Genomic DNA, 26,816 nt, shown 5'->3' with positions numbered 1-26,816 from the left:
TGCACCGCCGGGCGCCCCGCGCCCCCTGCTCGGCAGGCCCGTGGTGGAGAGCGGGCATCCTCCCCTCCTTTCCAGAGCGGTTTATCCCCACTGGGTTTCCCGAGAACTTGTTAATTCTTTTGAGGATCTCTGTTGAAGTCTCTACTAAAATGTGTGTTACAAGGATTTGCCAAAAGTGGGCTTTATTAGGCTATCGAGCAGCCCCGCAGTAACATCACTCATGTAGATGATTTACCAGGTGTGCAGTGGACGGCAGTGACTGTTCTGTGGCATCACTTCTGTACCCCACACTGGCTGTGGCTAGTCTCAGGTTGGCTCAGGCGCTGGCACGGATGGGCTTTGCCACATCCTTTGCGCACCACACGAAAGGCTCTGTGGTGCCGGGCCTGCGGGGCGCTCCCCGGGCGGGTGCTGCACCGCCGGGCGCCCCGCGCCCCCTGCTCGGCAGGCCCGTGGTGGAGAGCGGGCATCCTCCCCTCCTTTCCAGAGCGGTTTATCCCCACTGGGTTTCCCGAGAACTTGTTAATTCTTTTGAGGATCTCTGTTGAAGTCTCTACTAAAATGTGTGTTACAAGGATTTGCCAGAAGTGGGCTTTATTAGGCTATCGAGCAGCCCCGCAGTAACATCACTCATGTAGATGATTTACCAGGTGTGCAGTGGACGGCAGTGACTGTTCTGTGGCATCACTTCTGTACCCCACACTGGCTGTGGCTAGTCTCAGGTTGGCTCAGGCGCTGGCACGGATGGGCTTTGCCACATCCTTTGCGCACCACACGAAAGGCTCTGTGGGCATCACCCCTGCAGTCATTCATGGCAGTACTGCTAGACATGGACAGGTTTTTCGGGAGCCTTACTGGAAAGCAAAGGGTATAGCAGTGCAGTCTGGGTATCTTGCATTTTTTTGAAGTTGTGCATACTTTTTATTGCCTCCTACTGGATGTGAAGATGATTGCATAATCATCCTTTAGATTAAATTGTGTGGTCTGTAGGCAGTGATTCCTGAGAGGTTTTGGCTAGGTAGTGCAGTATGTTTTAGGCTCATTTAAACTTTTGTGGCATTGTGTATACACAATCACGGATTTCAATGGTCCTGTGGCTTAAACTCTTATGGTGGTGAATTCTCCCCTTAAAAGTGACCTTAAAATGTTTCTTCATAACAACTCTCCATTTGATATAAGAAAAATCATTATTTGTCGCTAACCTGATACACAGTTCAGTGTGTAATCTTATATTTTATTCTAAGAATACAAATGTATAGTTTTCATCAGCTGTGAAATAATGGCCAAACCTGGCTGAAGTTGAGACAGGAGCATAAGGAAAAGTAAAACAGTGTAACTGCAAATGGTCTGAGGTATGCCTTTTCTTGTTTCTACATGTGTATGGCCCGAAGGAAGATACTTTCGGTGAGCACATCCCTTGTTCTGCTTGGATCCCTTCTAACTCTAAAATCAGAGACATATTTCTGTGCTCTGCTACAATGTTTAATTACAGACCTTTGCTACAAGTGCTCCTCATGCCCTCATTTCACTTGCCTGATCACTTTTCTCCCTGAAGGGCTAATTTAGGTCAAACTTGTGAGTCACTAAGAGATTCTCATCACTATGTCATTCTGAAGGATTAATGGTACTGGTTGCTCACCTTTGGGGAAGGAATTTTGCCATTAATTCTTTCAAGCAGAGGATGAGCCAAGAAGCAATTTTAGCACTATTGAGTCTTCTAGGCCCAAATAAAATTGCTTCACTTCTGAGATGTTTGTTTGGATTTTTCCAAGAGGATTGCTGGTTTGTCTTTCCATTTGTTTTGCTATCTCTCTAACTGACTTCTTCAGTTTCATTTTCTTCCCTCTATCTCTGTCTCACTTCCTGTGTTTAAATACCAGTTGACTTCTCTTTAACTCTTCTCTATTTCTCCTCAGGTTGTGGAAGGTACACTGATGTTACTTTCTCCCCTCTCTTCCTTCTGCTATTTTCAACTATTATAGGAGTTTCATAAATCTCCTGAATGATATCAGAGTGCTGCCTCTGTGCCTTATTTGGGGCACTATCCAAACCATATGCACTCTTTGAGAAACTGGGGAAGAGGAGATCTTCCCCACATGCTTTTACAATCTGTTCTCCCAGGTCTGGTCTTTCTGTTTCCATCAGCTTATGGCATTGAGTCTACACTGACTGTTCATTTTTCCACTTCCTGGGCACAAGGCACTGTAGACTTCCCAGTACGGTGTCACAAGTGATTCTTTGCTTCCCCTGTGCTGTCAGTGGCTCTGTAGCTCTCGTGGTCAGTTTGTTGAGTGGGGGATTTTCTATGATAGATTCACGCTGATGTTGTGAAGTAAAATTTATTTTTTCAGGAACTTCACCATAGACAGAGGAAATGCTGTGTTCCTTAAAGTCTTTCTTGTCTCTTCTATAATTGTTTTGTCTCAGAAGTATGTGGAAGGTTCTGAGAAACTTAGAAAATGCTTTTCCCTTGTATGTAGCAAGCCATACATAACATGAAGTCCTCCTTAGGATCACTGAGTGTGGCTGATACTGTCTTTGATAAGGGTGATACTGAACTTCAGATAGCGGTAATCTTCAGGTATGATGATAATAATAATCTAGAACAAGAAATGTGTGTTTAATTTTTCTATGTTAAAGTGGGGAATAGAGGATATTCTGTTTAAAGCACATACTTCCAGTGCTTCTGACAATGGCTGCAGCTTCCTTGGTTTCCTGCTCAGTGAGCCAGACGCAGGCTCCTCTGCTTCCATCCTGCACCTTGGGGCAGAGATGTGGAGTGGCTTTGGCTTTCCCTGTCCTCTTCTACCCTAGATAGAGATATGTGGCCTTCTCTGAGCCCAGAGGCAACTAGCAGGAGTGAGTGCTGGAGGGGATATTTTGTGGGACACAATAGGACTGAGGAAAGTGACAGACTAGTGGCTTCTGGTGTGAAGGTGCAGGGGTTTGTAGAAGCAGGAGTAAGACCTATGAGAATGTAGGGCTTTTGCCTTCCATGTCCCTAGATTAATGGACTTGATTAAACTGGATTATTGTGTATCTAGGTTTGGTTGAGTTTATGGAAGACTTTTTTTCTCCCTCTCCCACATTCCAAATTTAGTGTCCTAGTTTTTTTCCTTGATTGAGTATCCTCTTTCTTTTGTTTGTTTTTTTGTGTGTGATATAATAACTCACTAGTTGACGTTTTTGTGATCTAGTGCTCTGGAGAAGAACAGAAGAGGGATAAAGATTATGCAGTTATTATACACTTTTGTTTTTATTATTTCTTCTCTAAAAAGCCACAGAATTGAAAAATGCCTTTGTAAAGTGGGTTAAAATTGAGAGAATTTCCATCTATCCTCCCACATAAGCATTAGAAACATTGGTTTTGCTGCATGAATGCTTGTATTTCAAAATCAGAGTCAACGTTTCTGGGGCTAAGTGAGGAGATGATTTAGCACATTTTCTTGATTGCAGCTTGTTGTGATTGTATCTTTCCCTTTGGCATTCCCCAAAATAGTTTTTCCACATAAACACTATAATTCTTATACCAGCTAGTGCACAGCAGCAAGTTTCTTGGTCCCACCTGTTCTTACCTGCTTCTGGCAAGAAGATGAGGTATCTGTCCCGTGTGAAATGTATCTGCAAGCCAAATGCAAGCCTTGCCACTCACTTGGAATGAAATGCAGTTTAACACTGCAAACATCTTTGTTGATTTTGGGGGGAAGTGGTGCCAATGTGACTAAGACAGCTTTCCTGAAGCTGAGTAATACTCAGAATCCTGATATGCAAAGGTGAGGACCTTTCATCCCACCTGGTGCAGCAATTACGTGATGTGATCACAATGTCTTTCACTTCTTTCTTGGCTATGATGAATTGTTGTGATGAGACTGTAGTTATTTGTACTATCCAGAAAAAAAAAAAAAAGTCATCCTCTTGGTGGCAGCCATGACAGCACATTCCCGTGTGTTATTTGCATGTGTTAAAAGAGGGATGTGGTTTTGCTGTCTGAGCCATCAGAGCCGGAGGCTCTGGCTGGGAAGAGCACTGGATGGCATAAGGCTCTTGGGATTCCCAAGGGAGCCAGAGTTAAGCTCTGGGACTTGGGGTTTATAGCTGGTATAAACTGTCAGCATGTGCAGCATGGCTGCTGGAAAATGACTGGTAAAGCTGGACTCAGCTGGTTTTAAAAAAATGCTGTGGGGAGTCCCACAGGCCTGCAGAGAAACCATTCGTGTTTAATGCACTTTTTCCTTCCATACATTTAAACTAACACAGTGCTTAAATGCCTCACAGTGATGAAAGCCTGCTGTGGAGCTCTTAAGGTTCAGTTTTAAGGAAAAGAGAAATAATTTGGCTAAGTGAGAAATATTTTGTAACTGCAGCAAGTATCTTATGTGGAGAGCATTTAGGCTGTCATGGATTCTTTACTGAACCATCCAGAAATGTGACAGATGCTCTGCCAGGAACAGCTTTATATCTTTAAAGTTGCTGGGAAGTTTTTTGTTCTTGTGTTGGGACTAAATAAAGAAATATACTTAAATGGATAAACTGATCCTAAGTACATGAAAACTATCCAGATGGTAAAACTTTGACTTCAGTTGTAGTGGTGATACATTATGAAATATTTGCTGTTTATACTACGATACTCTGAAGTTTGTTTCTGTTTGTATTATTATCCCAGAAGCTGTCTGCTGGTTAGAAGAGTTGGGTGAGGGTTATTTTGTTAATCTTGCTACCATATTCTACTTGCCTGAAAAGAAAGAGCTCTGTCAAGTTTGCCTTGGCATTCCAAACTGAATTCGTAGGTCTCTCTTCTGGCTATAATGTAACAGTAGCACAAATAATACCTGATATTATATTCAGAGCTTTGGCTTAATAGATCTAAAAGCAAATTGATATTTTTCCTTGGGTCTTTTAAGTTGTGCTGTCTGTGTTACAGATTCTAAGATGTATATTCATTATTTCTAAAGACTGATTGTGATCATTATTTTTTCCCTCATCTCAGGCATTTGGCATTGGGGATAGGCAAAGGGAAGTGAAAGGTTTTGCAAGTAGCACCAAAACAGCAGAGGGAAACCTAGGAATTGCATCCAGGATTCCAGAGGGTTTAGTTTAGGTCTGTTTGCTGTGCAAAAGTAATTTGATGATGTTTCTATAAACATTAAAGCAGGAAGATTTTTTTCACCGTATGTTAAATTTGGTCATTGCTTCTACACTGACTTCTAACAGTGCTAAATGGCTTGCATGTGTTTATTAAATATTTAACCCTCTTGTAAGAAAGGGACACCCAGAAGTGTAGTGTGAAAATCATTCAGTGCAATTACTATCTTAACTTGTTATATAATTAGCATGCATATTTCTTAGATTTAATTTCCATCTATTCTTTATTTAAATAATATATCTTGAGAGCCTTTGACTTCATTCTTATAATGTACTTCAACACTGTGTTGTCTGTCTCTTTAGGGATGATTCGGTACCAGAGGATAATATTTGGAGGGGTATCCTCTCTGTGATTTTCTTCTTTCTAATCATCAGTGTTCTAGCTTTTCCTAATGGTGAGTAAGGTTTACACAGCTTATATTTCATGTTTTTTAAATGTGAATTACTCTTTATTGCCACTATATTTACTTTGACTTTTATTTAAATACCAATTTTCAGGGTATTTTTTCTTTACTCTTTTGAATTGCTTTATATTAAGGAACAGTCTAAAATGGGTTGTAGTCATACTGAGCAGAGATAAGTGTTATTTATAGCTTATTATTTATAGTCTGTATTTAACAAGGAAGTTGAGTTCTCAAAATCAGTGTTCTATTTGCAGATGTGCAGTTGCAGCTCAGATTGCTAAGTAATGATGCTAACAGACCCTTAAATAATGTTTGAGGACTTTGCCTCAGTGTGTTTTAACAGAAGTGTAATTCTAAAAATTCTCAGACACAACACCTTACATAAAGCACCGTACCAGAAGATAGTGATAGAAAAAATGGTTTAAGTTGCATTACAATGTAAAACCACAGTTGCCCAGTAGAAGTTCAAGTTGGACAAAAGTTTTTGTAGTTATGTGAGGAGCAGAATGTGCAAAAATGTAAGAAAGTTCGTATGTCACTTATTTCTGTGAAAGAAATGTTTCTACCTGATTTGTCTGTTTTAGTTTTTTAATTTTTACTTATTGCTGTCAGCAAAATCATGATTCTTTGCTCAAGTCTAAACTGTCTCACAATTGGCAGTGTTCAGGAAAAAACAGTAATTGTGTTCAGGACAGCTTTGTACTACAGAGTTGGGACATGTTTTTCCTATATGTTAAAAATCCTATATGCACACTTTTCACAAAGTGCTGCCTGAAAAACTGAATGCCAGAGAAAAACAAACTTTATGAAAGAGTGGCCTGCAGCATGTGCAGAAAATACTTGTTGAGCCATTTCTTGCTACCTAAATGTACGATTCATCTTTAGATGTTTTCCAGTTTCACCAGACTTACCTTCTCTGCTCTTCACTTCTCTGCTCTTCACGTTAGCTGAGAGGTTTTTAATCTAATAAATCAGTTTCATCACTGGCTCTAAAGTAAATAAAACTTGACACTGGTAAAGAGCATAGGTGTCTTCCTTCTTGTCAGCTATATATGATGTTCATTTTGGAAATTTCGGGAGGCCTGTTTGGTAACATTTCTTGTTGGTCTGAAGGCTAAGCACCATCTTTCTTTGTTAACACAGACAAATTTGTGTGGGATGTCTTAACTGGGAGCAAGCTGCAGTCTGGAAACCAGGTCAGGACATCCTCAGGTGACACCTGAGATGTGGTGTCAGCTGAACAAACAGCACGCTACTGTTCTGGAAATGACTCCATAAAAACAGTGAAAAATTGTGTTCATGTTACCAATTGGCAGTCTTCTTTTTCCACTCTGAAATCTGCTGTTCTTTTGTTTTTCAACAACGTAGAGCTCCAGCTTTTGGGTGTATTACATAGTTTGATGAAGAACTGATCCATGCTCATGCCAAGTACTCACATGAGACATACTCAAAAATAAATTTTGTGGTTCTTACTAACTGTTTTCTTTTTGTTTACTGTCTATAGGACCCTTTACGCGTCCTCACCCTGCTATATGGAGGATGGTTTTTGGTAAGTTTGTGTTTCTGACTTTTGCATTGATTTTGCAGGACCTGCCTTTTTAACTTTCTGATGAATGGAATTGTCATGAAACATAATTGTGCATCAAACTTGTGTGAATGTCACTTCCCTCCCACTTCTGAGCAGTTGCTTATAATCTATTCTTAGTAATGTTTGGGAATATTGTTGTAGTTCCTCTGTGTCAGGATGGTGTAAATGAAATCACCAAAAAGGGATCATTCATTCTGATACTCTGTTTTAATCCTGTTTTGTGCTTCCTAATCTCCTTCCCCCACACTTTTCCCTACTGTCATCTCTTCCAAGCCCAGCTTCTCCATATACTGTCTGACTTCTAAATCCAGTTGCGTAGGTGGTTTCTTTTCATTATTAGCAAAATATGCTATTACTTTATATGCTTATTAAATTGTATCATTGCATAGCATTACATTTATTAATATTCTTGACATGTATATATTCATATTCTTAACTTATTGCATTAAAAGTACTTGTAAATATCAGTTGCCTTCATGCTTTGAAAAATAATTCTGTTAGCCACAAAACTAACCAAGTGAAATCCTGCTCCTTAAACATCTGAATTACACAGCAAAAACATGAGGAATTTTATTTTCAAATAATTCAGGGTTCACAGAATATATGCTAGACTGCACATTTGATCATTTTTAGGCAGACTGAATGTTTCTCTCTCCTGCCACCTTATATCTAAAAATAAGTAGCTTCCCAAAGTAGCTGATTACTCATCTGTTGACAGTGAGAGGATACTGCTGATGAGACAGTATTTGTTAAACAAACCTGCTTCTTGGGAAGTTTGGGAAACACAGATCCTACTGCTCACTGCAAGTTTCAGCACATGTAAAGTAAAAGGTCATTCTCAATGTTGATACTGTCAGAGCTTGACCCCTGTACTTTTGGGAAAAGGCTGCATGCAAAATCAGGAGCAGCATTTTTCCCTGTGTAATTCCTCTTCTTCTGGCATGGTTCATTTAGCCGTGCTTCAGTTCTCAGGCCCCTTCGGTAGACGAAGGGCAAGACTGGTGTGTCCTCAACCTTTCCAGATGCACCCTGGCCTGCAGGCTGTGCTTCCTTTAGCAGGGTGACATTTGTTTCCCTTGTGTTTCTGCGACTGCAGAGGACCATATAGATATTTCCTTCTGAACAAAAGTTGCTTTCTAGCATGTGCTGGGGACTACCAACATGTGAGTCCTGGTTATAGCTTAAAATGCCTTTTTAGGATTGCTGTAATTTATCTTGGATGGCAGATCCTAAGTTTATTCACGTTAATCTTTCTGCTTTCCGTGACATTGCTGCAGGATACAAGTAAGCTTGAGGCTGTGGAAATAGTGGTTATACACCTCCTCCAAATGTGGTCTTGGATATCTGTGAACTTGTGAATAATGTAAAGATACGCTCCCAACAGCAGCTTCAGCTACCCACAGATCTGCACCTAGGACTCAACTTGTAACAAGTTTTTCTTTAAAAAAAAAAATTCATATTCAGACAGGGAGGAGAGAACTGGTACTCCCAAATGCAATAGTGTTTAATAATTTATAATGGTGTGAAAATAAATAATGATCATATTTATCTTTAAAAGGTTCAAGAAGCAAATTTTCCAGCTCACAAAAGTAACTCAGATATGCATTAGTGTATATTTATAATTATTGTATGTTGCCAGAGCAGCTCAGAATTTCCAGGTGGCATTATTAAGTTGATCTTTATATTGAAATCTGCATAAAGGCTTAGTGATTTGCGTTAGTGAGACCAAGAATACTTAAAGCAAAGGGACAGAGCTAATGCAATCCTGGATCCTAATGTATCTCTTACTGAAGAGCTTCCTGATCACAGCCTTGTACTACACATGTCTAAACTGATTAGACTGATTTTGTTTTGATTGGGTTCATGCAGTCGACCATGTATTATATCACTTGTCAGAGGAGGGGATATGAAGGGCTGAGTGCTCAGGCATTGCCATCTGACTGGTGTCTCTTCAGCTTTTCTGCATGTAGGTGCTGCATATAGGAATTCATTTGTAGAACAACTGTTTGAAAGCAGATTTTTGGACTCTGTGTTCCAAGCAGTTTTGTGAGTGAACATGATTTTAAAACTGAGTCTTTTTGCAGGTCTCAGTGTGCTCTATTTTCTGTTCCTGGTGTTCGTGCTCTTCCTTAACTTTGAGCAGGTAAAAGCAGTGATGTACTGGCTGGACCCTAATCTTCGATATGCCACAAGGGAAGCAGATATTATGGTATGTATCCATGCACTTCATTGTACATGCTTTAGGCATGTTTTACATGAGTAGGAAGGGATAAATCTGAATTTGCTGGCATGAGCAGTGCAAGTTTGTTCCTATACTTGACAGTTAACAAGTCCTTTGTGTCAACTACAATTTATTTACTTTGAAATCAGCTGATGTGAAAAACAGTCTTCTCAGTATTTTGGTTTTTGTAATGTAGATGTTTGGATGAGTGTGCAATATGATATATGTTTGCAGTGGGGTGGCTTTGGATTCCTTTTGGTAATATATATGAGCAGGGATACTGAAAACAGACTTAACAAGGTAGTTTCTAAATGAAGCCTGTATGGTGTGTGTCCCAGATCAGGTTTTTTGATGCCACAATGCTGCAGTCAAAGAACTTTGGTCTTGCCTTGTTGCTCTGAGCTTAGTACATTACTGTCATGCTATGGAGCTTGTGGAGCATGTGTATGTATGGAAACTGCAGGACTCTGCTCCCTTCCAGTCAGTCAGCTGAGCACTGATGCTGTTACCATTGGGAAATTATTTCCATAGACAATAATCTGGAGTGGCACAGAAAGCCAGGCTTGTTCTTTTGCTTACTGAGCAGCTTGCAAAGAGTTTTCCATACAAAGAACATTCCCCTTCAGGTGGGGACAGAAACACAGAGAGCTGAGGTTGTAAAAGGAGGCGTGGGAGAAGGGTGTGAGTTTTATAGGGAGGCAAACAGAACACTGTGTGAGCGGTTGGGCACCAAGCAGAAGAGGGTTACTGTATGGGGAGGAAATAGTTGCCAGTCTTGCCCTCCTCACTATTGCATCAAGTTACTCCTCACCACCTGACCAATATGCTCCCTGGACCTTGGGTTTGTGCATCTGTCCACCATGGTCACCTGTTGTATAGTGCTCTTATAGGGCTCATTCCTCATGAGTAGGGAAATTCAGTGGTTGTCTTTCACACGTGGCAATTTACTGCTTATGCAAACCAGTGCACAGCACCTTATCAGCAGTGGCTGCAAACTCCTGCCCTGTAGCACATGGGGGAATGGAAATCTTTACGGTGCAGTAAGCTTACATTAGTTGATTGGTAGTGAGAGCTGTGTGCAGCCTCCTTGCCTGGAAAACCCGATGCTTCAGGGAATGGACCTCAGCCTGTCAGCAGTACGTGTTGTGCAACTCCAGCATGAGGAGTAGGACGGTGACTTTGGGCTCTGCAGGAACCACCTGTGGTGGTGGAGAGGCATGGGAAGCCTGCCCTTAGGATGGGGGGAGGACATGTGGGTAAATGGAGCCCCAGCACAGGCATCAGTGGTGTTGCTGAGCAACAAAAGGGAGCTGAGACAAGGAATCTGTTGGTTTATCAGATTCACCTGGCTCTCCTGTCATTTAAATTAGAAATAGATTCTAACTAGAGGAGGACTAGTATTACTACTGGCACTGAACCACAGTACAGCAGATTCCCTGACTGTGGCAGTCAGTGGAAACTTGCCCTGGTCTGCTTTGCAATCCTGACATTGTCATTTAAAATTGGAGTAAAGTTTTGAAGCTCAGCTATAATGAAGGCCGCAGCTTGGTCGCTTGCACAGGACTGGCAAAGTTGCTTGGGTATAAACAAAAGTTCAACACATTTCCCTGTATGGCTGGCAGAACTGCATCTGGAAAGATAAAATAGAGAGGGAAAAGCCCCAGTAAAAATAAAATCAAAAAAGCAAGAGCTCTGGAAAAAAACTTACTTTTGGAGTAGCCTCATTGTGTTCACTGATCATAGGTATGGTGGTGTAGCAAGGAGCCAGCACCTTCTGTTGTGCATTCCATGCTTCTTGTGCTGGCAAATGAGCCAGTTTCAGTTCTCTTGGTGCACTAAAGCTGCAGGTTTGCCATCCTTAGAACAGGCGGTGCACCTTTCTCTGACCAGCAGCACAGGCGTGCTGGAGAAAGCACCAGCAGTAAGGGTTACTTATAGTAGCTTATATAACCTCTATCATCCCGTAGTGGGACTTATCTGTCTGCTGATAGAAGATTTTGTGTGAAATTGTGCGTTTTTCTCTTCATGATTTAAATCTTTCTCTGCTATCTCCTTTTCAACGTGATCAGTGTTCATTGGTGCAGGATTAGCAATAGTTGTGGCCTGAAGGACAATTCTTGGTTCAATAGCACTGAGCAGTGCTGCGTTGTCACCTGCAGGTGGCAATGTGTATTTTAGGAGGATTGAAGAGCAGAGATTTTTTTAAAATGTGTGTTTCCTGTTAGCAATAGTTCAGTTTGTGTTCAGTGACAAGACAGAACCCCACAGTTGCAGCCTCCTGCTGGCATACAAATTCTTTTTCTTGTTGGGCAGTGATTTCTAGCACTTGCTATGCAACATGTTAAGAGAACCCAATTCCTTTGTCATTGTTGACTAGAATATTAATTAATATTCTTAAGGAATCTGCTGCTCATCTGTGACAAAACAGTTGCAAGTTCCCTTTGATTTTTTCCTAATTTTTTTTTTCAGTCCAGGCCTGTGACTGAACTTCCTTGATATGAATGGGTTCTGGGAAATTGCTTTCATGAAGAAAATAAGACACAAAAGATACTCAAGTAAACACTGGCATGAGTAACATTACATCAGAAACTGGGGAGGATTAGCCACTGATGAGCCACATCTGAATACCAGACAGCATGAATGTGGGGAAAGGTGGTTTCAAATCGAACTCGAAAGAAAGGCAAATAAGTATTTTCTGGAGTATTGTTTGCTGGTTTTATTGTTATTATTTTTGTTGCTTCTCTGTTACTTACATGCTTCTTCAGGCACCAAGGTCTATTCTATTTCCCTTTAAATTAGAGCTGTACCATGGTGGCACTGAGTCTTAATACTGGAATTTTTCTGCCAGAGTTTAGAAGGATAAGAACATGAAATAATGCTAATTTTAATACACTTATAATTCCAGGCTTGTTGCACTGAATAGAAAGATGTTTCTTCTTTCTGAAGTTGTGTGTCGATGGAGTAATTTTGTTGTGGGTTTTTTATTTTCATGACAGGAGTATGCAGTGAACTGTCATGTTATCACCTGGGAGAGAATCCTCAGCCACTTTGATATATTTGCTTTTGGACATTTCTGGGGCTGGGCTATGAAGGCTTTGCTGATCCGCAGCTATGGGCTGTGCTGGACTATTAGCATCACCTGGGAACTCACTGAGGTACGCCCCTCTTTTATCTTAATTATCAGCAAAGATACAAGATGTGAATTGTTCTTGGGGGAAGCGTGACTGTTACTAGAAGGATGACTCTCTACTTCTCAGTATAGATTTACATTTTAAGTCTTATAAACCAGATGCTGAGTAATTGATGCAGTTGAATTAGCAGACAGTAGCAAGCTGGGTTTTAGGTAAGTGATTTATTACTGCTTGAATAGAAGGGAAGTCTACGCCAGCCTATTTGTGCCATTCATAATTTATTTTTCTGCTGTTATGGGGATCATGCTACATTTTCTACTTCACATATTTCCTGATTCAGAGCAACTGTTCTCCTTTTTCACCTTGCAGTATCTGTGATCTACTGTCATGGTCCCTTTAGCTCACATACAACAATATCACACATTGTGTACAGTCATGCATTACGTACAAGTGAAATGGAGCTGAGGGATTTTCTTGATGTAAACACCTGAACTTAGTCTTTAAAATCAGTTTTCTGTAAAGCTTGCTGTCTTGAGAATGCTTGGCTTATCTGACAAAGCATTTCTAATTCAGAGACGTAGATAAGAATGTATTCGTCTAAAATTAAACTTTTGGGTTTGAAAATCCTGGTGCCATGAGTTCCTCTTCAAAACATGTTTTTGTTCTGTGGCATTGACGGATACTGTGCTGCTTAAGATTGCTTAAGATAGGGATTTCACAAGTACCCAGTTGCAAAAAACACCTTAGCTAGTTATTGTACTCATTTTTTCCCTCTGCAAAAGAATATATTTGGATTTGTTTCACTCATACTCTTCCTGTTCATCTCACAACCCTTGTCTTCAATTTGACACAGCATCAGGTGTCTAATATTCCCCTTGTTGAAAGGCAGATTACTGGAGCAGACAACATGTTGGACAATGTTCAACATACAGATATGTTATCACCACTCAAATGGATTTTTGATGAATTAGATAATTCAGGAGAGTAATTAGAAACCTCCAGAAGTTATCAGGGCCGTTACACAGGGATTGAGCTGAGCAGCTTCTATTCACATTAATGGATTTCAGCCACCTCCATGTTCCGAAATGGGAAACTTGGCTCATGCGCCATACTGTTGGATTAAAGTTGGGATGCAGGCAGATCTTGGTCTCTCATTCCGAGGAAGCAGCTAGAGAACCTTAGAGACTGTCAGGCAAACACCTGTGCTCTGGGTTTTGCTGCCTTTTTGTCTGTAACTTCTGGTGTCTTTGCTTGGATCTGACTGACATTTGTAGGCTATCGCCCCTCTCAGGTTAAATTAATTAGAAAGATGAAAAGGAAACTTTAACAGGATAATGAACAACACTGTATCCCTCGCGTCTTGAAGAGAAATTCAAATTTTCTTTTTTGAAAAGGTTGACATTCACATAGCTTAGTCAAAGAAAAACAAGTGGGTTTAGTACACTTTTGCAAGAGTTTTCAAAGGAATTGTCATTGCCAGCATTAGTCACTGTAATGTACTGTAAATGGGCCAGCATTCATTCTTGTTGTATACAGAAAATATTCTTGTTCCTTTTCTCAAATCTGATTTTTTCAATACTTCATGCTTACATCTCTTAACAAAAGATGCTTTATTACAAAATCATACCAATAATCTTCCACAGCCTCAGTGTATGTACATTAACTGACAAAAATTGTACTGTTTTTCTGGAGATACATTTTTTAGTTTGCTGTGTGTTTTGTTAATTATCTCCTTGAGTATTGCAGAGGGACTGCTTAACACATGGCTACCTAGATTTCCTGTCCATAGGTAATTTTTCCAGTCTATTTTTTGGATTGCAGTGTTTTTTCTCATAGAAAAAGAGAATTATTTTTTCTTAAAGGAGAAAGAGAGGCACTGAATACATTTCTAGCTCTGGGTAAAATATGTTTATATCTTGCCTTAACTTCAGCTAGTTGTTCTCCTCACTCCATCAGTAGAGTGGAATGTCCTCTTAAATTCTTGAGCCATTCTGTATCAAGTATAGCAGCAAAGCTTGCTGAAATGTTGTCTGAAATGTTGTTGAACTCTTAATCTTTTTGCGTTCACTAAGTTTTCTGAAAATAATAAATGAAAGAGTTTTGAAATAGAAAATCTTAAATCCTGAGCACCACCATGCTTTAGTACTGACAGCTGTTACAAATGCATCCATTTTACTTGCTGCATCTTGTTGCTGGTTTGGAAAACATACTGCTTAAAACTATTTAGCAAAAATGAAACAAAGATTCTCTTCATTTTATTTTTTTTAAGCACAAACCACCTTATTTCCTCCAAGAAACTCAGTAGTTCTGCTTGTTTCATACATTTCTATTAATGTATGGTGTATCATCTTTGAGAGGCCAACAGCTGATGATACCCTTATATACAGCATAGCCTCAACAGGAAACAGTGAGAAGGAAACTTCTGATGTCTTTCGTGGTTCTGTCCAAGGCCTTCTGAAGTTAATGGGAGGATGTCCATCAAATTTCAGTGGCTGTGGCTCACGTCCTTGAAGTATGCTGTGAACAGAAAAGCTGATTTTTTAATGTGTACTTAAAAACTAAATTTATATGAATTCTGTGCTGTTCCTCACCCAGAATCTTTTTGCTGTATTCTATAGCTCTTCTTCATGCACCTTCTGCCTAATTTTGCTGAATGCTGGTGGGATCAAGTCATTTTGGACATCCTGCTTTGTAACGGGGGTGGCATCTGGTTGGGCATGGTAGTTTGTCGTTTCTTGGAGATGAGGACCTATCACTGGGCAAGCTTCAAGTAGGTCTAAATTAAAGCTTGATAAACATTGTTTTGCATGTATAAAAATAGCATGGAATCTGCCTGTGCTAACAGTGCTGCAATTTTATTCTACATGTTAAATGTCAATCTCATAGTAATGTTCCTGTACAGCATATGTTTGTAAATATGACTGTATATATGATTTTCTTTTGCAATTTTAAGTTACAAGCATTGATGCCGATAGACAAGACAAAATAGTTAAAGCTATTTGCATTTTCAGTTTCTTTTGTATACATAAAACTTTGAGGAAGTCAGGGAGCAAAACAAATTGTGATGGTTTTCTCATCATACATTTTTAAACTAGATTTGGGCTCACCTTGGTGATGCATTAGTGTGGCAATCTGTCAGCACTAGTTGTAATTGCAGGAGGGGCATGGGGCTGATTGTACTCGTGCTGTTAATTGCCTTGCCTCATTGCTGACCCTCTAAAATAAATGGAGTACTTGTAAAATAAAGAGGCATTTGTTGTGTAAAAGGGCAACAGCTTATGACCTAGTAAGTGTCGGTTCCTAGCTGTCCAGGTGTGGTTTCTTCCATAGCTTTTGGCCCCTCTCCTGCCTTCTTCCCTGCTAGCTGGTAGCAAGTGTGGTTATCTGCCCATTACCAATGGTATAGATGAAACAGGATCAAGTGCAGTGAATTGCCTTGAGAGATGGAAAAGGAACTCAGATCTCGACTTCCAAATTTGTACCTTGTGTGAATCTCTGTACTGCTTGCTTTTTTTACTCATAGTTTTGTTAACTACTCTAAGAACCATCCAGCCTTTAGTCTGAATTCAGTTTTCCTGCATTTCTATCAGAGTTGATGGTCCTTCTATTTTTAGAGAATTCACTGAAAGTTGAAACAACAGACTAACTATGGCACTAGTCTTTATTGTCTTTGTGGAATAATTTTCCTCATGTTCTTTTAAATGCATGAGTAGATTTTTCTGACCTTCAACATGAAGGTGCTGCAAAAATAAGAAGCTTGTGCCCTTTTAATTCCTTTTTCTTTTTTTTTCATTTAATAGATAGAGATCTTAAAGTTTAGAAGATTCTCCCTAACCTAAGCTCCCTCCAGCCTAGAAGAACACAAATACTGGAAATATGAAATCTGAGTCTTTTTTTGTCCAGAAGGGCCAGAGGAATAACAGGATGAAAACTGACTTCTAGTCCTACTAGTCTTCATTCAGCAAAGGAAGCTCTGAGTTTTTCTTAGATTCCCTGTTCTTTGGATGCTGTTGCTCATCTGAATTAATATTATCAAAAGCAAGAATCGGTAATATGTGTCAGATGAGCCTCCATTAAGACCCCCTCTCAAAATGGAATTTAAATGCTTTCTAGTTTTTAGCAGTGCTATCACACCTCTCCAGGAGGTCCACATGCATCTAATGTCAAAACAGCAGGGGTTATATGTGCTGGAAGTGTAGTATTATTAAACTTGTGGAGCCAGCCCCTTATACAGTTAATGAATAATGAATCTGACAGATTCTTGAAGGATTGATGTCAGAGAGCTCTAGAACAAGGAGTGTTTGGGGTAAGAGCAGTGGCAACATAGACTAGGAAGAAAAAACATCTAGATCTTCCAAGGAGGTTGCAGAATTGCTGTCCTTGTTTCTTTGTGAAGAGAATGATAAATGTGTTGTGTAGTTAGTTAGTTACTGACTGAGGATAGAGAAGAGTGGACTTTCATAGCAGAATACGCACCTTGACTGAAATGCTTAATAGATTATTTTTCTGAATTTCCCCTTGCCTGGTATATAGTTGTGTCTGTGAAGATCTCTGCTGTTGATCAAAAAAAAGTGATTGTTCAAAAACATCAGTAACAGGGCTGTTGCCTTTTTGTTTTTCCCTTCTGGCATATTCATTATATTTACTCCAGCCCTTATTTTTTTCCAGGGACATTCACACAACCACAGGGAAAATCAAAAGAGCTGTATTACAGTTCACCCCAGCCAGCTGGACATATGTCCGCTGGTTTGACCCAAAGTCTTCATTTCAGAGAGTGGCTGGAATCTACCTTTTCATGATCATTTGGCAGGTAAGAAATATATTCCATGAAGTCAAAGCTGCCATCAGCTCACTTACTTGTTGGCTATGTTAGACTAAAAAATATTCTAATGCAATGTATGTCTGTTATTGAAATACACAGTTAAATGAATTGATAATGTAGAATTGGTCACGGTGCTTTCACGGGAGTTTCGTGGTAGTTCAGGAGTGTAATTACAGAGTCTGTGGAAAAAGCCAAATGTTGCTATATTGGCATTTTGCATTTGACACAGATTTAAAAACTTCTAGACAGTGGGGGTTTGGGATGGTGATTTATTTTGATTTTGTTGTGTTGATTTGGGGGGGTTTGTTTGGTTCTTGTGGGGGGTGTTTTTTTGTTTGTTTGGCCTTGGTTTTTTTGGATTATTTCTTTCCTTTCCCATTGACTGTTGAATGGATCAGTGATACTCAGAATATCGTCATCAATCCAGCAAGACTATAATATGTCGCAAATGCTTTGATAACTTTAAACTAAAACTTTTGTGATTTTTTAAAAATTTCTTGATTTAGTTTTTTAAAGGAAAACCATAAATATAGTTTATGGAGGTTTTTAATTTTTAATATATGATCTCTTCTGCTTTTCTCCCAAAGTTGCCTTGGTCATTCATATCTGATTTAGGATATGCAAGTTATCAGAAGACCTCTGCAGTGTGCATTAATGTCTGGTCCCTTAATGAGTTTCTGGAAAGAGGGAAAATACTTTCATAGAGGTGTCTAGGGGAGAATTTTTTGTTTTACTAGTATATTACTTGCTTGTCCTAGAGCAGGAATTACTCTTTCAATGTTCAATCTAACCAGCAGGACTATTGTAGAATATAAATAGATTTCTTTCTATGTTTTAGTTTCCATATTAATCTTTGCATATTTTCTGTACTAACTCATTAGGAGTTATATAAGTTGAACACTATTAACCAGCTTTTTTTTTTTTTAATCTAGCTAACTGAGTTGAACACATTCTTTTTGAAACATATCTTTGTGTTCCAAGCAAGCCACCCTTTAAGCTGGGGGAGAATTCTCTTCATAGGAATCATTACGGCACCCACTGTAAGGTAATTTTTTGCTTTGGTGTTTTTTTTTCAGTTTAAAGTGACTTAACTTCTAGATATCCAAGAACTACATATCATTTGTGAATAAGTATGGCACATTTCACGAAAGGCATGCTTTTGCCACCAGCAAAGATAAAAAAGAAATCATCTCTTTTCAATAAAATGTATTTCCTGACAAATAAACTGATGAGGTAAAATGTGCATAAACAACTGTGTTGCCATAGGGATGCAGAACCAGTCTGCTCCTTCTCCTGTTTGTGTAGCATCTCCCTGTTTTGTGAGTTAGCTGCATATGTTATCCTCGAGGGCTGCATATGAAAGTATTCAAGTTAATGAGTCAGGTGCTCCCAAAAATGTAGATGAGGAAAAGTAGAGCTGTTGGTTTTTCTAACAGCTCCTTATTCTGTTTGTCTACAGGAAATAGTAGCATGTTGTAAGAAAAGATCAAGCAGTAGCTTATTGTAAGAACAGAACACTATATATGCAGGATTAACAGCTGTATAGGAACATGGATCTGCTTTTGGTCACGTGTGGGATTTTACCTTGTTAGCAAAGTCCCTTAATTTTCTTTTTTTTCCCCATTACATAGTTGGAGGTAGACGGAATGCACACAGATCTGAAGTTAGAAGCAGAGAATTCCCCATTCATGTAAAAAGCGATGTTACCTTGGACAGCTAAATGGCAGCCACTAATTGGTTTATTCCTCAGATACTGTTGTTAGTGTCTTAAGTTATGTGCAGTGATTTCACACTATTAATTAAATCACACTAAACACCCTGTGAGCTCTAGTATAGGTGGACTTCTAAGGTTTTTTTTTTCTTTGTAGCACTTGCACACCTATAGAAGTCTTTATTTTTGGCCATCCTTGTATTGTTGGAGTAATAACACTTGTCTTCCCCATCTGTCAGTGGAAATCAGAAACTGAGAACAAGAACTTTGATTCCATTTCTTTGGAATTCCACTCTCTAAATTCTTAAATGTCTGGAGCATAGAGAACAGAGCAGAATGGTTTCCATATTGTTTTCAAAATAGTGAAAAATTCTACTGTTCTTGAGAGAAAAATATGTCAGTGGTTAGACCATTCAAACAGGATATGGAATAGCCATATTCTTTCAAGATTCAAACCCACATTTCTCAAGAAAATGCAGTTGTTAATAAATAAAAGACAAACTGTGGAAAAAAATTAGGGATGCTCTTAATTCTTTTGAAGCTGTTGCAGTTTGCCTGTAAGAATTGGAGACTCAGTGGAGAGGCAGGAGACAAATGTTGCTAGCCTACTAGTTTGGGTACTTTCCCAGTCTTTGCTCTCAGGATTGTTTTCTGTGTTGTCTCAAGCTATTTGATATATGTGATAATCTGTCCTGCTAGAATTGAAACCATCTGGTAGACATCCAGAATGATTGCATTTGAATTTAACCATCAGCACTTCATTTTCACTATAGATATGTCTGTAACACAAAGTTGCTTTCTAAATGTAAATATTCTGGGGACTTTCAACTTCACTGAATAATTTTCTTGCTTCCCTTCTCAGGCAATATTATGCTTACCTCACAGACACACAGTGCAAGAGGGTGGGAACTCAGTGCTGGGTGTTCGGGTAAGTGTTCTTGCTGCATTTCTGAAGCACTTGGACAAATGTTAAGTATGGGTCCAGCACAGGAACAGGCAGTTCCCATGAAGCCAGTCTTTGTCTTGGTTTGGTTTTGCAAGTTCAGAGGAAAGGAAAATTCTGAATTTGGAGGTAGATCATGGGAAGTGGTGGAATGAGTAAGGACAACAGAAGGAAGAACTAGGAACTGCTGGATAAAGCTAGGCTCCTTCAAAGTAGCATTGGCCTTTCTGCCCATATTCTCAGTCAGGTGAGAAGGACAAATCTTCTGCCTCTGCTTGATTTGCAAAGGCAAAGCTTGCCTTTGCTTCATTGTTGTGAGAATAATGTTTCCCTGTCTGCCAAGGTGGGCATTGCTGCTGTTAGCAGCATCACAGCAGAGGACAGTGAAACAAACCACAGTTATCCAGTATTTCTGAGTGTACTATGAGCCATGGTGACCTTGGCTGCAATCTCTTTGTCTCTTAGAGGACACCTTTAAATGAAAAGTTTGCGTGGTTGCTTCTGAAAAATGGTTAAGGATTACAGAACCCATCATCCTTGGCTGAAAGCTCTCACTGAACACGTTAATGTCATGTGTGTCAATAAATAGATACCCAAATATGTCTGTATGATCACCTAACAAGAACTGCAATAGAACATCCACCCACAGTCTGATCTAATAGTGGGAAGTGTGTGTGGAATAACTGTTCTCCTTCCTACTGCTTACTTCTGTAATCTGCTAGAAAAAAACAGAGCATCATTAGGAGTTCCTGTTGATTGCTGAAAAAGAGGAAATTTTCCAGTAATTTTAACTATCTAGAAGATAATTTCTGAAGCAATTAAAAGAAGTAGATAGAATATTCATATCTGTGGTAACCAAGACAGTTCTAAAGGCAAAAATGGAATTTTTAACAGCCTAACTATGGGTATAATTAAAATTAGTGCCTTTCATTTGTATGAAACTGTTTCCTTTCAACTTGACATATACTATTGCATCACTCTTGATAGATGCACAGTAAGTGATGTAAGGCATGAACAAGGCCAATGCAACAGCCCTGCTGAAATTGCACTATTTTCATTAAGATGAAGCCTTTCAAAAAGGAATATGTTAGGATATTACAAGACCATTTTGACTGAATAAAAACTTAGCATATTTAGTTCTATGGAGTACTCTCATCACCCTTCAGTAGGACACTAACACCTTTCACTGTTAGCATGCTTCCTTCTCTTGATTTACCACTTCATAAACTGTAACAGCTGCCCTATTGTAAAATGTGCTTAACCCAAGTATTCTTGACAGGAATAACAGAAAGAATGTATAAGTGCAGGGCAAACAGCTGTATTTTTTTTTTTGAGTCCTTATTGAAAATAGGCTATTGTTTTGTTTATACCTTTGAGTATATCATAACCCTATGACACATTTGTTACCTGATGGTGGTCTTTCTCTTCCTGCTCCTGTAGTTGGTTTAATTATTTTTTGCTCTGCAGCTGGATCAGTTAGAATAATGTAAAACCAAGAAAGAAAAATAGTTGGTGACCCAGGAGAGTAATACTGCTCTCAATTTTTTGCTAATATGCATCTCATTAATTTGTATATTGGTCAATTGGGTGTTAACTTCCACAGTTTTAAGTTTTGGCCCCACTCATCATGCTGCAAGTCACATTAAATAGTACAGGGAAAGCTGTCATTTATTACTTGTAGCAGGACCATCTCTGCAATACCAGTGGTTTAGTCAGGCACACATCTTTCCTCCCCCTTTCATGGGGGAAACTGAGTCTTCTCTGAGAGGCAGTAGAGCCATTTTTGTGAACTGGTTATGGAGAATGCTGCTAGGGAATGTGTCCTGCAGTGTCAAGCTTGGAAGACTGGAACACTTGACCTGATGTTAAGTGTGTCTGCATGTAGGTGAGGAGGAGTTTTCATGCATTGCTCAGATGTACAACCCTGAAGTCTCTACTGAAGAAGCTAAAAGTATTACACTTCAATAGTGTTTTTCATTATTTGCTTCAGATTGAGATGTCAAATTGAGATGAGTCAGTTTTCTACACTTTTACTGCTCATTTTCAGTGTCACGTTTCTACACTTGTGTTGTTAAATGTACAGAGCTTTCTCTTCAGGACCTATACAAACTAAATTTATTTCCATGGCAGATGATAGAAACTTTGGATTCATAAACAAGTGGTGGACAAGCCTTCATAGCTTTGAACCTGAAAAGATGTAAACACCTGGTAGCAGGGAGAGAGATGAAGATACTTTTTTTGATTCTTTTGATGTTAGAGAGGAAAGTAAAAACTGGATTTTTTCCTCTCACATTTCTCCCCAAATCCTCTGAGTTTACAGATAAACCAGAGCAAATGCATGGATTCTCAGGGAATTTGAAATGTTGTTTCATATGAATTTTCTCATATGTGAAAATATGGGAAATACATATGAAGCAAACAAGTAGACAATTTAGAATTGTAGTAAATTTATATCTAGTTGAGAAATAAACAAAGCACAGTTCTAGTTCATCCAACAAGGGAGTCTGTTGGATGTTCAGCATGGAAAAGAAATTTGTATCTGGTGAGAGCTGAAGCACACTGGTAGGCACAAAGATTCTCTGCTATTGGCACACTCTCCTTCTTTTTCCCTGGAGCCCCATGGAACAGTGAACTGCCAGTCAATCACTTTTTGTGTGCTGTTTATGCTGAAAAAAGTATAGAAAGGAAAGACATTTTTCAAAGAATTTCAGTTAATGGTGATGTCAGGGAGGTGTGTGCTCACTAGAGGGTAGTGCTTGTTCAGAGTTGACAGTCTGGGGTCTGAGTTGTGAACATGTGAGTTAAATCCTTAGTGTTTTTAATCACTCTCCCCCCTGCTTTCATTTACCCACAGGGTAATTGCCTTCCTCGAAGCTATTGTGTGCATAAAGTTTGGACAAGATCTTTTTTCCAAAACACAAATACTGTATGTTGTGTTTTGGCTTCTCTGTGTGGTAAGTGAGATTTCTCATGTGAAACATAAAGCATGACAAAAGCATTGAGAGCATCTAAATAGCTTCCTCTCTGGAACATTGGCAGCAGGGGATCATTGTGGGGGAATGCTGGTAAAGAGCTTTGTGCATGTCCTAGGAAAAGCAAATGCTAGATTGCTTAGAACTCACTTTGAAGGGAGTAGAATAACTCTTTTTCTCATTTCTTGACATAGCAGATTACTGGTGCTTAACAATGAAACAAACACTAGTTATAGGGTGCTTTATCTTTATGAGAGATGATGTCAGTTCAGTTGAGGCTAACTTTGGTGGAGCTTGCTGTAGTGCCTGCTGGAAATGAACAGGAGTTAATGGATAGTGTTAATAAGCAATGCATATTGTGCCACACTCAAGTCTAACAGCTACATAAACAGCCCTCATTTATCAAGAAAATCATTCTAACTAAGCCTGCAACTTTCTGTACTTGTGTGATTACTGCAAATGCAGCATGAAATGCCCATTTTATAACAGTAAATGGACGTTTCTCCTGCCAGACTTGTACCTCTGATGCCAAACACATTTTTCATGGTCAGTGAAAAATAAGGCATTTATAATGGGCTGACAGATAAATATTTCTCCCTTCTAATTGGGAGCACAGTTTGAACAGGTGATGGGGAGTCAGAATTTATTGTTCTCTTGTTTAGCATGATGATTTTATTCCTGAAACTTCAGAGGAGAAAAGTATTGAATTGCTTCTCAAATCAGAGCACCACAAAACCAAGTACATAATGTAGCCTGAAGCATGGGGCCGGGAGAAGGAGAATTCGATTTTCTCCCATACTGGTTGTTCCTGATAATATACCTACAAGTGCCTACCAACTGCCTTTGTATGAGGACTGTGCAGAGTGTGGACAGAAATCCTGCTGGTAGTGTTTCCTGTGGGTGATCTGGATGTATTTTCCTGCTCCCATTGAGAATTGTTCTCCATACCCCATGGTGGCAGGATCTATGTGTAGCTTGAAGTTGATGCATGAGTATTACTCATCCTGACAGAAGATGCAGGGAGAAACAGAGCATGAAAGTCTAAATGCAGTGTCTCCAGTGACTCTGAGGCCTTGAATCAGCAAGGAATTTGGAAAAAGTTTTACAGATTTTTTTGTTGTTTTTGTTCTTCTTCTTCCCCTTCCTTGTTTAGGCCTTCACACAAGGAATTTGGAAAAAGTTTTACAGATTTTTTTTGTTGTTTTTGTTCTTCTTCTTCTCCTTCCTTGTTTAGGCCTTCACGACTTTCCTGTGTTTATATGGTATGGTTTGGTACGCAGAGTACTACGGCTACCGAGAAAAGGTACCTATACAAAAGAAACCTGGTTTTGTTTTATTCCAGAATTAAAACTCCAAAGCCTTAGGTATTGGAATTCTTTACCAGAGCTAGCATAAATGCGGATAAGGGGGGATGGTCTGGAGTGTAACTGAAGTCAATAGAAAGAACTCTGAATTCAGCAGTCCTTGGACAGATCCCAAATTACACTGTGGTTTCTAAAGAATGCTGTCCTCTTAGTTACTCAAAATGAGGCTGTAATTTTAGCAAAGCGTTCAAGGATGAATGGTTAGCTAATGTTCCCATTGTACAGGTGGAATGCTAGGGGAATATTAAGAATACTTGGTTACACAACAGATCACATGGCAAGTGGTGAGTTGTTATTGTGTCATCTATGTGGTGCCTTCTAACTAGGAAGGGAAAAGTCCCAAGTACTGTCTGAATGTTTTGTGAGGACTTCTGCCACAGTTTATAAGTCCAGTTGCAAATGGGAGGAGTACTGATGACAAGAACTACCAACATCCCAATGACATGTGTCCTTGTTTTTGCAGACCTTATCAGAAAGTGAAGACAGTCCATACAGTCCAGATGCTTCCTGGCTTCATTCTAAATTCAGCAGAGGTATTGGTACTTCTGTAGTTATATTCCTGAAATGATATCATTAAGGCTCAGCACTAGAAAACGAGGCTTGAGAAACTTACCTAGTTTCAGCTGGTCTTGTTTTAACATCTCTGCAGGAGCAATGCAGATAAATCATCTGCAAAGCTTTTTTGCTTCACTGCCTTTTTAAAATTCTGATTCTTGGAAATGTATTTATTTTTTAATGTATCAACTGATTTTTTCTCCTGTTCCTCCAGGCCATTATTGTAGGTGTAGGTGCATTTCATAACTGTTGCGGACAGGTTTTCTCTCTGAACCTTGCATGTTTGATTTGAAACACATGAATGTGAACTGTACTTTTATTTGTTGTTGTTAAGAAATAGTCAGCAATGTGCCCTGGAGCGGGTGTTCTTACTGACAGTTACCTTGTCAGTGCAGTGCTATGATCATAAGCTGCTTTCTCTGCACTAAGCAAAGGCAGCTTCTTTCTGACTACTTTCCCCTACACTAGAGGTCATTTATTTCTCTCCTCCACTGGCTTTTTCGGGTGGTCTTGCTTATTGAACAAATATCAGAAATTCACACATGGAAGTTATCTGTCAGAGTTTATGTTCCAGGTATTTGTATAGTTAAAAATATTTCCTATTTATCATCTACTTGAAAAGCACCTACAGCAGATCTTCTTTATATTTCATACATGATTTTTCTGGATGTTTAGTCTCAGTTTAGTAAATTTGTGGACTTTTATATTTTGGGGAAAAATCATTTGCACTCAGAATGTTTTTCCCATTTATGCATGCTGGAGAAATCTGACCAAAAAAACTCTTTCTCTGCAACTTCCTGTTACTTCATTAATTACAGGCTTCAGCTTCTTTCACATTTTGTTCTTGATTCCTTGTTTTGGTCCCCACTGTCTGTCTTTTTTTTCTCAGAATCAAACTTATGTTCTGTCATATGAAAGACTGAAATCTAGAAGTGTACTCTTGAAAGATCCTTAAAAGACCTTGCTTACATAGTTCTTAATTTCTGATAGTAGTACCTGCCACTAAGAAAGATGTGGAGGTTTAATTATTGATATGATTTAAAATGGAAGATGTTTCACCGCTATCCTCTGCTGTAGCAAATTTCTGATTTTTGGTGGGGGTGGAATTTTACAGGAGAATTGCTTTAAAAAAATAGGCCACTAGATGGAGTACAAGTATCAACCAGTTTGTATTTGCCTGAAACAATCCATACTGTAAACACTGTAGCTCTAAAAAGCCTTACTGTCTTTCAGATAGCAGCTTGTCAATGTCAACTATATAAATATGTATATGTATTAAATAAATATTTATTTCTCAGCAGGTGATGACAGTAGCCCACCAAAACATTCAGTCAATAGTGAAAGCCATTCATCTAGAAGGAGGAATCGACATTCCAAATCAAAAGTATCAAATGGAATTGGCAAGAAATAAGAATGGTATCTAAAGACATCCTACAGTGTGACCAGAGGTGACAAAGATGATCAGACCTGGCTCTGAATTACCAAATGGAAGATCAATTCTAAAATTAAAGTTTAAAAAAGGAAGTGTTGAAGAAAAGGATGATGAAGATGGAGCCACCAGTGTCATGCAGGTCATTGCCTGACGATACTTCCCATTCACTGATGTAAATCTATTTTCTTCAGCATGTGGCACCAAAAGTTCATGAAGGGTATACTGGAAAAAAAAGATATTTTGTCATAGCAGGTACTCCCTATTTTGTGTTCAGGTGTTGCAAGTTCATTTTTAATATCTTAGTTGAGGACTTATACCCAAAGGTTAGTAAACTGATAGTCAGTTGGCATAGTTGATTGAATTTTTTTGGGGTTGTTTTACTGTGTTAATTGTTTTCTAGAAGAGTATGCAACCCTTTGACTAAAAGCAACTCTGCCTTTCTTTCTCAGTCTCACAACAAAACTTTTCCATACAACTGTTAGTAAGTATTTAAAAATTTCATATTGCTTGCTTTTCTTTAAAGGGTCTTTA

At 39.1% G+C, this 26,816-nt stretch overlaps 1 protein-coding gene across 1 annotated transcript; it reads left to right on the top strand.

Annotated features, from left to right (window-relative positions):
• The first annotated feature begins 5,443 nt into the window (after positions 1–5,443).
• Positions 5,444–26,484, top strand: PTDSS1 (phosphatidylserine synthase 1). Its single transcript, XM_017730375.1, has 12 exons — positions 5,444–5,537; positions 7,051–7,095; positions 9,219–9,343; positions 12,352–12,510; positions 15,105–15,256; positions 17,155–17,296; positions 18,241–18,353; positions 19,882–19,947; positions 22,817–22,916; positions 24,169–24,237; positions 24,762–24,831; positions 26,152–26,484. The coding sequence occupies exons 2-12, from the start codon at positions 7,086–7,088 to the stop codon at positions 26,262–26,264; spliced, it is 1,119 nt and encodes a 372-aa protein (XP_017585864.1). The 5' UTR covers positions 5,444–5,537; positions 7,051–7,085; the 3' UTR covers positions 26,265–26,484.
• The last annotated feature ends 332 nt before the right edge of the window (positions 26,485–26,816 follow it).

This window comes from Corvus brachyrhynchos, unplaced genomic scaffold (assembly GCF_000691975.1).
Source record: "Corvus brachyrhynchos isolate BGI_N302 unplaced genomic scaffold, ASM69197v1 scaffold302, whole genome shotgun sequence".
In the NCBI taxonomy this organism is placed as follows: domain Eukaryota; kingdom Metazoa; phylum Chordata; class Aves; order Passeriformes; family Corvidae; genus Corvus; species Corvus brachyrhynchos.
Note: the sequence above shows the minus strand (reverse complement) of the source record. Positions and strands in the feature narration are given on the sequence as shown.

Excerpts from the sequence above, each read along its gene's own strand:
- PTDSS1 (XM_017730375.1), top strand. Across the intron at positions 9,344-12,351 it reads CAAGGGAAGCAGATATTATG|GAGTATGCAGTGAACTGTCA; the intron begins GTATGTATCCAT and ends TTTTCATGACAG. Across the intron at positions 12,511-15,104 it reads TCACCTGGGAACTCACTGAG|CTCTTCTTCATGCACCTTCT; the intron begins GTACGCCCCTCT and ends TGTATTCTATAG.